The sequence below is a fragment of the Littorina saxatilis genome, linkage group LG8 (genome assembly GCF_037325665.1).
Source record: "Littorina saxatilis isolate snail1 linkage group LG8, US_GU_Lsax_2.0, whole genome shotgun sequence".
Lineage (NCBI taxonomy): Eukaryota > Metazoa > Mollusca > Gastropoda > Littorinimorpha > Littorinidae > Littorina > Littorina saxatilis.
The window spans coordinates 54,451,458-54,462,720 of record NC_090252.1 but is presented as its reverse complement, the minus strand read 5'-3'; the positions used below and the strand labels follow the sequence as shown (position 1 = coordinate 54,462,720).

General features: G+C 44.7%; 1 protein-coding gene across 2 annotated transcripts in view; it reads left to right on the top strand.

Annotated features, from left to right (window-relative positions):
• Positions 1–8,160, top strand: part of LOC138972380 (uncharacterized) — a gene marked incomplete at its 3' end in the record, with an annotated part of 11,661 nt that extends 3,501 nt beyond the window's left edge. Inside the window, 6 exon segments of one of the 2 annotated variants that reach the window (XM_070345048.1) lie at positions 883–1,251; positions 2,552–2,652; positions 3,796–3,893; positions 5,039–5,181; positions 7,198–7,401; positions 8,115–8,160. In XM_070345048.1, coding sequence (XP_070201149.1) covers positions 883–1,251; positions 2,552–2,652; positions 3,796–3,893; positions 5,039–5,181; positions 7,198–7,401; positions 8,115–8,160 — 961 coding nt within the window. 2 annotated transcript variants of the gene reach the window in all.
• Positions 8,161–11,263: the final 3,103 nt, after the last annotated feature.

Genomic DNA, 11,263 nt, shown 5'->3' with positions numbered 1-11,263 from the left:
AACATGAGTGAACGCGTTTTCGGCCAATGAGCGAAGAAGAAGAAGATTTCAAAAAATGGTCTATTGCCAGGCAAGGGGCTACAGGCAGCGCCAACACTGTTCATTTGACCGCTATGTGCTGACGACACTCTACCGTATTTCGAGCCGTTCAACACTCAACACTGTTCATTTGACCGCTATGTGCTGACGACACTCTACCGTATTTCGAGCCGTTCAACGCTGTTCATTTGACCGCCATGTGCAGACAACACTCTACCGTACTTCGAGCCGTTCAACACTGTTCATTTGACCACTATGTGCAGACGACACTCCACCGTACTTCGAGCCGTTCAACACTGTTCATTTGACCACTATGTGCAGACGACACTCCACCGTACTTCGAGCCGTTCAACGCTGTTCATTTTACCGCTATGTGCAGCCGACACTCTGCCGTACTTCGAGCCGTTCAACACTGTTCATTTTACCGCTATGTGCAGCCGACACTCTGCCGTACTTCGAGCCGTTCAACACTGTTCATTTGACCGATATGTGCAGACGACACTCTGCCGTACTTCGAGCCGTTCAACACTGTTCATTTGACCGCTATGTGCAGACGACACTCTGCCGTACTTCGAGCCGTTCAACACTGTTCATTTGACCGATATGTGCAGACGACACTCTGCCGTACTTCTAGCTGTTCAACACTGTTCATTTGACCGCTATGTGCAGACGACACTCTGCCGTACTTCGAGCCGTTCAACACTGTTCATTTGACCGATATGTGCAGACGACACTCTGCCGTACTTCGAGCCGTTCAACACTGTTCATTTGACCGCTATGTGCAGACGACACTCTACCGTACTTCGAGCCGTTCAACACTGTTCATTTTACCGCTATGTGCAGCCGACACTCTGCCGTACTTCAAGGCGTTCAAGGACACCCACCTGGAAGACGTGCCGTTCCTCAACGCCTCCCTCCCCTTCTTTCCCGTCACCACCAGGGTGCAATTCTTCTGCATGAGATGGTACGCCAGAACCACGAACCGTGCCATCAAAGCGCGCAGGAACTTTCTCCAACGCAAACTCAAGAGTGGTCTTCCCGTCGTCTCGCAGCAGCAGTGGTACGTGGCTAACCTCCCTAACTTCGTCGTGTCCATAGTCAACGTGTCCTTCATCGTGGACGTCTCGACGACCCGTGACGACCTGGAGTGTAGCGGCACTGACCCTCATGACTGTGGCGTCAACTGCACCTCCATTTCTCTCTTCGCCTTCGGTGAGTAGCCACAGGCTTTACACACTCAAAACACATTTTGAACATATTTCTATGACACATTTTGAACATATTTCTATGACACATTTTGAACATATTTCTATGACACATTTTGAACATATTTCTATGACACATTTTGAACATATTTCTATGACACATTTTGAACATATTTCTATGACACATTTTGAACATATTTCTATGACACATTTTGAACATATTTCTATGACACATTTTGAACATATTTCTATGACACATTTTGAACATATTTCTATGACACATTTTGAACATATTTCTATGACACATTTTGAACATATTTCTATGACACATTTTGAACATGCCCAAAATGGCGGGGGTAAAACGGTTATACACGTAAAACCCCACTCGTGCAAAAAAAAACGAATGTCGGAGGGAGTTTCCGCCCATGGACGCAGAACAAGAACAAGAACAAGAACAAGGCGAAGAAGAACAAGAAGAACAAGAAGAAGAAGACTTTGTGACATAGTACATAGTTCTACTAGCGAGAGAGGCCCGCATGATGAACACATAGTGGTCAAATGAACGCATGTGACCACTTTGTGTTCTACGTTGCAAGCCCCTGGAGCAAATTTTTGATTAGTGCTTTTGTGAACAAGAAACAATTGACAAGTGGCTCCATCCCATCTCCCCCCTTTCCCCGTCGCGATATAACCTTCGTGGTTGAAAACGACGTTAAACACCAAATAAAGAAAGAAAGACCACTTTGTGTTGATAATGTGAACACTGGTGGACACTGTATGTGCTACTTTTACTGCCAGAACTAAGTACAATGTAACAAAGAGATCAAAATTTGTTACGGTAATGTGTTCAAAATGTCTTCAATGCTGTTTAGAGTGCATGTACTGTCGAACCTGTCAAAAGCGACCAATAAAGGTACCGACCAAAAGTGGTCGCCAGAGACAGGTGGTCTCTATGGACAGGTGAATTATACAAAAGAAATAACTGTGGATCCCTCTGAGTGTTCGATGTGGGCAGGTGGTCGCTTTCGAGAGTTGATCGCAAGGACAAGTTCTACTGTATCGTCTGATTTGAGCCATACTCCTCCTCGTGTAAATAATGCTCGCCACAGAAATGTTGCCATGATTAACTGTATTCAGTAAATTTGCTAAAAACAGTTTAGGCAATACAAACACACAAACACACACACACACACACACACACACACACACACACACACACACACACACAAGCACACGCAGACATTCACATATAAGGCAATTCTTTCCTCTGACCATTGCAAATGTCAACCTACCTGTATTATCGGCAGATCAAAGCGTACCGGTCATCACTGGTCCGAAGTCCGTCTACCCTGGCGAGAAAGTGACATGGCACTGCAAGGTGGATTTTAGTACCATCAGAGACGAGAGGGTAAATTTTGTGGATTTTAGTACCATCAGAGACGAGAGGGTAATATTTTGGGATTTTAGTACTATCAGAGACGAGAGGGTAAATTTTGTGGATTTTAATACTATCAGAGACAAGAGGGTAAATGTTGTGGATTTTAGTACCATCAGAGACGAGAGGGTACTATTTTGGGATTTTAGTACTATCAGAGACGAGAGGGTAAATTTGTGGATTTTAATACTATCAGAGACAAGAGGGTAAATGTTGTGGATTTTAGTACCATCAGAGACGAGAGGGTAATATTTTGGGATTTTAGTACTATCAGAGACGAGAGGGTAAATTTTGTGGATTTTAATACTATCAGAGACAAGAGGGTAAATGTTGTGGATTTTAGTACCATCAGAGACGAGAGGGTAATATTTTGGGATTGTAGTACTATCAGAGACGAGAGGGTAAATTTTGTGGATTTTAATACTATCAAAGACAAGAGGGTAAATGTTGTGGATTTTAGTACCATCAGAGACGAGAGGATAATATTTTGGGATTGTAGTACTATCAGAGACGAGAGGGTAAATGTTGTGGATTTTAGTACTATCAGAGACGACAGGGTTAATGTTGTGGATTTTAGTCCCATATCAGAGACGAGAGGGTAAATGTTGTGGATTTTAGTACTATCAGAGACGAAAGGGTAAATGTTACGGATCAGAGACGAGAGGATAAGACGAAGACATCTAGACTATTCTTTTTTTTTATCTGGAAGGAGAAATGCGCGTGATGCATCAAACGATCAAACAATATGGTAACAACATAGCGTCAAACACGTAAAACCATAAAATTCACTATGCGACAAAAGAGAGAGAGAGACAGGGAGAGACAGACAGACATACATACATACATCATCATCATTGTCGTCGGCTTTGTCATCATCGTTGTCATCATCATCAATATTATCATCATCCTCATCGTCGTCGTCGTCATCGTCATCACCATCATCACCATCATCATTATCATCATCGTTGTCGTCATCATCATCATCATCATCATCATCATCATCATCATTGTCATCATCATTATTGTCATCATCGTCGTCGTCGTCATCATCATTGTCGTCGTCGTCGTTGTAATCATTATCATCACCATCATCGTTCTCGTCATCGTCATCACCAGGACGTGGAGATGATCATGGAGGTGGTGGATGCGGGGGACCTCCACCTGGAGTACAAGGGCCCACTGTTTGCCGGCACCAAGATGCACGGACTCACAGGGTCAGTATAAAGTGCTGTTCACATGGCACACTTTCTAGGGGGGCCCGGGTAGCTCAGGTGGTAGAGCACTGGACTTGTGATCGAGAGGTCGCTGGTTCGAATCCGGGCCGGGACGGACACGGGTCAACTTTATGTGCAGACCCAGAGACGGTATCCATCTCCCACCCCCGTGTCACCACAATGGCACGTTAAAGATCTTGGTCATTCTACCATAAGTGCAGATGGCTGATACCACCTAAACACGCAAACATCAAAAAGCCGTGAGGGCGTAAAACTCGAATCGTATAAACCAATTCATGTCCAATATAGGCAATTAAGACCTGACGGACAATAAGCCCCTTACAATTTACTTTTTTTTTTTTAGACTTTCTACCATTTTTACACCCCCGGTATAGGGGTGTGTATAGGTTTCGGTCGATGTGTTTGTTTGTTTGTGTGTTTGTGTTCGCATATAGATCTCAAGAATGAACGGACCGATCGTCACCAAACTTGGTGAACAGGTTCTATACATTCCTGAGACGGTCCTTACAAAAATTGGGACCAGTCAAACACACGGTTAGGGAGTTATTGGTGGATTAAAATTATACAAGGACTTATAGAGGGACATCTTAATGGTCAAAGGGAAATAACCATTCTCACTCAGTCACTGCCACCAACTGAGAAGGTTATTTCCCTTTGACGGGGGTGTTTTTCCTACCTCGGAGGAATTTCTTGTTTTCCCAACTTTCAAGCGATGTTTAGCCGGCACCAAGTCAAATCAAAGTCGCTGCCCATGTGAACAGTGCAACCACTCAAACTTGTTTTAAGAAAGCCGAACAATGGTGACTGCGCGTGAGAGCGAGACACAAAAAGACCAAACAATACTGTACTCGTGCACGTGTTTGACGAAGACGATACGAATAACAAGTATGTTCTCACTGTAAGCAAGCTCTCACAAATTTAAAATCATAGCAAAGCATGTGGAACGGTTGTCTCGCGAGAGCTGCGAAGGCTGATGATCGCACGCGCAGTTCTCACGACTTTCCAAGCATAACAAAGAGCATGTCTCGCTGATATCTCGCGTGAGCTGCTCAGATGCCGAAAAGGTGTATTAAAATGAACAAGTGGCTTTGCTCCTTAACTTGACGTCATTGGTGATGACGCAGGATGCAAATGGACATGTCTATGACGATCAAGATCCCGCCACGCCTGGTCAGCTCTATCTTCGACATACGCTGCACGTGCTTTAACCGTATCGTCATGTCTCCCACCACGTCAGGGGCGTACCGGGTCATCGTTCCCAACTCTGGTGCGTATGTGTACATCAGAGGCCTAAGACAGGTTGCGATGTGTGTCGTGGCAGCGTGACGTTTCCACGGCTTGAATGTGTGTTCTGGTGTGTCGTGGCAGCGTGACTTGTACTCGGCTTGAATGTGTGTTACTGGTGTACGTGTCGTGGCAGCGTGACGTTTCCACGGCTTGAATGTGTGTTCTGGTGTGTCGTGGCAGCGTGACTTGTACACGGCTTGAATGTGTGTTCTGGTGTGTCGTGGCAGCGTGACGTTTCCATGGCCTGAATGTGTGTTCCGGTGTGTCGTGGCAGCGTGACGTTTCCATTACTTTAATGTGTGTTCTGGTGTGTCGTGGCAGCGTGACTTGTACACGGCTTGAATGTGTGTTCTGGTGTGTCGTGGCAGCGTGACTTGTATACGGCTTGAATGTGTGTTCTGGTGTGTCGTGGCAGCGTGACGTTTCCATGGCATGAATGTGTGTTCTGGTGTGTCGTGGCAGCGTGACGTTTCCACGGCTTGAATATGTGTGTTCCGGTGTGTCGTGGCAGCGTGACTTGTACACGACTTGAATGTGTGTTCTGGTGTGTCGTGGCAGCGTGACGTTTCCATGGCATGAACGTGTGTTCTGGTGTGTCGTGGCAGCGTGACGTTTCTACGGCTTGAATGTGTGTTCTGGTGTGTCGTGGCAGCGTGACTTGTACACGGCTTGAATGTGTGTTCTGGTGTGTCGTGCCAGCGTGACTTGTAAACGGATGGAATGTGTGTTCTGGTGTGTCGTGGTAGCGTGACTTGTACACGGCTTGAATGTGTGTTCTGGTGTGTCGTGGCAGCGTGACGTTTCCATTACTTTAATGTGTGTTCTGGTGTGTCGTGGCAGGGTGACGTTTCCATGGCCTGAATGTGTGTTCTGGTGTACGTGTCGAGGCAGCGTGACGTTTCCACGGCTTGAATGTGTGTTCTGGTGTACGTGTCGTGGCAGCGTGGCGTTGCCACATCTTGAATGTGTGTTCTGGTGTGTCGTGGCAGCGTGACTTGTACACGGTTTGAATGTGTGTTCTGGTGTGTCGTGGCAGCATGACGTTGCCACGGCTTGATTGTGTGTTTTGGTTGTTTGATGTCTCCCGAAATAATCAGGTCTGGATCCGGTCGCGATATAACCTTGAACGGTTGAAAACGACGTTAAACACCAAATAAAGAAAGGTCTGGATCTAGTGCTAGTAGGTGAGAGATATAGAATGAGAGACAGACAGAGACAGAGTGTTGACCCATTTTCCCTTCGTTCTTGCACGGCGTATTACTTGATATTTTGTGTACATTAGCTTGAGATGTGAGATAATGATTTCACGCATTACCAAGACGTATTACTTGATATTTTGTGTACATTAGCTTGAGATGTGAGATAATGATTTCACGCATTACCAAGACGTATTACTTGATATTTTGTGTACATTAGCTTGAGATGTGAGATGATGATTTCACGCATTATCAAGACGTATTCAGGTCAATTGGTTTGATTTTCACGCTTTCAAAAAACATATTTTTCAAATTCGGACATTTCCTCCACAGTTGGAGGTTTGACACAGAGCAGGAGCCACCTCCATCCGTCTTGACACCCCTCCCCCCCTCCCCCCTTCCCCCTCCCCCGACCCCCTGTAATTGCTGTTTGAACACATATATTCTTTGAGAATGGTTTTTGTATGCAAGGCCCTTCAGGAAAGAAAACAACAGGTACAAATCGGGAGTGCTAGTATGGCTACCACTCAGTGCCAAATTTCTTCCTTTTGAGTCAATCCCCGAATTTGAATATTTGTGTTTGGAAGAGCCAAAAAGTCAGACCATTTAACGTACCAAGTTGAAACTGTGTGAATTTATTATCCCATATCTCAAACTAATGTACAGCATATCATTATATGAAGTAAATCGCTGAATTAATTTAGGAGTTATTATCATTTTGATCTGTGGCATTTTGGGGGGAGTCATCCTGTAAATTCCTGATCGCACCTGATGACACAAAAGTCATGTTTTCATCCTAGCTGTGGTGAAGCCGATAACGGAATCGCTGACGACGGCGGGCGTTATATTTGGATGCTTCGGGGTGCTCATCATCAGCATTTTCTGCACGAACTACTTCCTCACGAAACGCAGGAAGATGCTAGAGACAGAATTGAAGAAAGGCAGAATGCCTGCCTTCCCGGACGCGGCCAAAGACCGGGGCATCCTTAAAACGAAGAAGACTGGTGATGCTCAACGTCTGTGGGGGGTAGGGGTGAGGGATGGGTGGGGTTGTGTGTGTGGGGTGGGGGTTGTGTTTGTGTGTGTGTGTGTGGGGGTATATTTGTGTGTGTGTGTGGGAGTATGAGTGTTTGTGTGTGTGTGTGTGAGGGGGGATATGTTTGTGTGTGTGTGTGTGTGTGTGTGTGTATGTGTGTGTGTTAGTCTATTATCCCAATGCACACACACACACACATACACACTCTCTCTCTGTCTGTCTGTCTGTCTGTCTGTCTGTCTGTCTGTCTGTCCGTCCGTCTGTCTGTCTCTCTCTCTCTCTCACTCTTTCTCTCTCTCTCTGTTTGTTTTCCTAGTCATAGTTATAGTAAAATAGTTTAGTCCCTCTTTAGGGCGAGGGCCAGATGCAAAAAGGCATATCTATGCTTATTCTTGTCACCCTCGAAAAATAAAGATTTGTCATTGTCATTGTCAATCTCTCTCTCTCTCTCTCTCTCTCTCTCTCTCTCTCTCTCTCTCTCTCTCTCTCTCTCTCTCTCTCTCTCTCTCTCTCTCTCTCTCTCTCTCTCTCTCTCTCTCTCTCTCTCTCTTTCTCTCTCTCTGTTTGGTTTGCACGGCGTCTCCCGCTTCCTTTCATCATTATTGGACGTGTTTACTATTGACGAACACACAGCAGCAATGCTCGGTCTCCTGTAAGGCCTTATATATCTGTTTGTTCCAGGACCTTTAGAATCGGAAGACTTAGTGACCGCACCACTAAGTAGCAAGTAAGTACAGGTTTCCTCCACCTTAACTTTCTACCCCACCTATGTTGACCAAGGGTTTTTGAGTCACTTGAGAAAAAGTGACTCTATGTAATCGGTCAGTGTTAGTCTGTCCGGCCGGCCGGCCGTCCGTAGACACCACCTTAACGTTGGACTTTTCTCGGAAACTATCAAAGCGATCGGGCTCATATTTTGTTTAGTCGTGACCTCCAATGACCTCTACACTTTAACGATGGTTTCGTTGACCTTTGACCTTTTTCAAGGTCACAGGTCAGTGTCAAAGGAAAAATTAGACATTTTATATCTTTGACAAAGTTCATCGGATGTGATTGAAACTTTGTAGGATTATTCTTTACATCAAAGTATTTACATCTGTAGCCTTTTACGAACGTTATCAGAAAAACAAGGGAGATAACTAGCCTTTTCTGTTCGGCAACACACAACTTAACGTTGGGCTTTTCTCGGAAACTATAAAAGTGACCGGGCTCAAATTTTATGTGAACGTGACTCATTGTGTTGTGAATAGCAATTTCTTCCTGTCCATCTGATGCCTCATATAATATTCAGAACTGCGAAAGTGACTCGATCGAGCGTTTGCTCTTCTTGTTTTCAGCCGAGACCAGCTGTGCTGCAGCAGGTCACTCAGAATTGTAGTAACTGTGCTGTGTAGTAACTGTGTATCAACACGCCGGAACGCAGGCGTTAGATCGACGTTACAGGAAGCGACTGAAGCTAACAGTCTGATCGGATATATCCGTACCTGATGGTCAGATAGAGCCATATGAGTGGGTACGGATATATCCGTACCTGGGAGACAATGAGTTAAGCCTGTTTTAAACAGGGCGAAGTCGACTACGCGAAGTAAACATTGCAAAGCTGGCTCTACGAAGCTTTAGTGAGGGCCCCAAAGGGGGGGGGGGGGGGGTATCATCACGATCACGGGAAGGGAAATTTTAGCTTTCACGATCACAGTTACCTTGATTTTTGTTTTCACGATCACAAACACCTTGACGAATAGAGGATCATAGAGTGATACAGCTGAGAAAAATGTACGTTGAAAATAAAATGTTTTGCAATAATGCCCATCACGATCACGGAAACAAATGACGATCACGATCACGAGACTTGATTTTTTTTGTCATCACGGATCACGGGCAAAGTCCCATCACGATCACAGAAATGGAAATTTCGGCAATCACGGTCACAGAAAGGTCAAAAAACGCCAATCACGATCACGATTTTAAACCCTTTGGGGCCCTCATTAGTATTGAGTTGTCGTCAAAAAAAGACTTCGCGAAGTCTTCACGAAGTCGACTTCGGTTTCAATTAATTAAGGACGGTCTTTTAAAAAGTACGTGCGACAAATTTCGTTGCACACATTTTTCTTTACGTTGCGTCTCCTGGGCCAAGGCGCACGAAGCGAAAGTGGATGAAACCCAGCCAGGGGAGAACACACCGTGGGGTCTGATTCGTTGAAATTACAACAAAATCTCAATTTCAACCAATCGCTCTCCCACCTGGTTGGGTACGTTCTCGTACACCTCGGCCCCGCTGTCAAGGCTGATTGTGACGCAATGAACATGACGCATTTAACCTTATGACAGTAGCAAAAGTCTAACAAAATCGTTCTTCGAAAATGGGTTCCAGTCTAAATCTCTGGCACCATTGCGTGCTTGTATTGCTTTTTGTGCAAGTTCCTGTTGAATTAAGCGAAATGTGGTACACCAAGAAGAAATCCGTTCTGGGACTAAGTGAAATGAGTTGCAGTTGCTGAAAAGTAGAGCAAATATTGCTGAATAATATGGAGAAGAAGAAAAACAGATTCATTTATATCTTGCTTGCTTCCCAAGGCTCCCTACCGGTGTCACGAACTGAAAACTCTGCCTGAACAATCCTTCTCATTGCGGTCAATGCGCATGCGCTAACATGGGGAGATTAATCAGATCGTGAACAACCTAACCCTAACCCTAACCCTTACTAATCCTAACCCTAATCCTAACCCGAACCCTAACCCATAGTTCGATCGGTCAAAGGGTCGCATTTTTTAAGTCCAAGATTGGCGCATGCGCATTGACCGCAATGAGAAGGATTGTTCAGCAGAGGTTTCAGTTCGTGACACCGGCGCTCATCCTAGAAAAGAGGGTCGCAAGCCCCTCAATGATACTTTTTAGGAATTTTGAAGGGTTCCGAAACCGGGAGGGCTTTTGGCAGTTCTGTGAGACCTTCACAAAAGCATTATTTGTCGAATGGGTCGGTAGAGATCCGGTGTCACGAACTGAAAACTCTGCCTGAACAATCCTTCTCAATGCGTGTGATGTGATTGTTTACTGTTCATGTTGTTGTATGTGTGTCTTTCACTCACGCTCACTGCAGACTCAGGAGAAGTAGGGGAAGGGCTCCTAATATGGACCGGCTCCTAATATGGACCACCTCCTGTTCTGACAAACTAACGGCGCTAGAGCGCTCAAAACAATTTCGTTCGTTGTATTCACACTCTCTGGATAACTTGCACATGTCAAAACAGTTGCAGAAACACAAACCCGTTAGGCTTTTTCTCTTTTTTTTCACTTTTGGCAGCGTTCACTCTAAATTTGCCGCCTAAAACGGCCTCGTTTCTGTCCACAGCCAAAGCTGTTATCACACAAAAATCGTTATATTTGACAGCTAAGACCGTATTTGTTACATTTTAGCAGTGTTGACCCCGAGTTTCTACTGCAAACAAAAAATAATAGCAACATATCAAAGTATGTGTGTGTCCCCTAATATGGACCGCCTTAAACAAATCGAAGAAAATCAAATCTAAAGGCTATTTTCATTAATTTATTCAGAAGTTTGCTGAAAAAAACTTAACTAGCCCTCAAAATTTCAAAACAATATATCAAATTGTCTCATTTTCGTGGTAGTTGATAATTTCACTTATTTTCGCTCAGTTTTTGATAAGCTTCTTTAGTTTCCTGGTGTGCTTCAAATAATGCTCTCATCAACCCAAAACAGATAAATCTAAAGCATATTTTAATTAGTCTGACTTGCACACTAAGTTTTATCATGTTATTTTGAAGTATAGGGTCCTTTTTACAGTAATTCGCGAAGGCCTCTTCACCGGTCC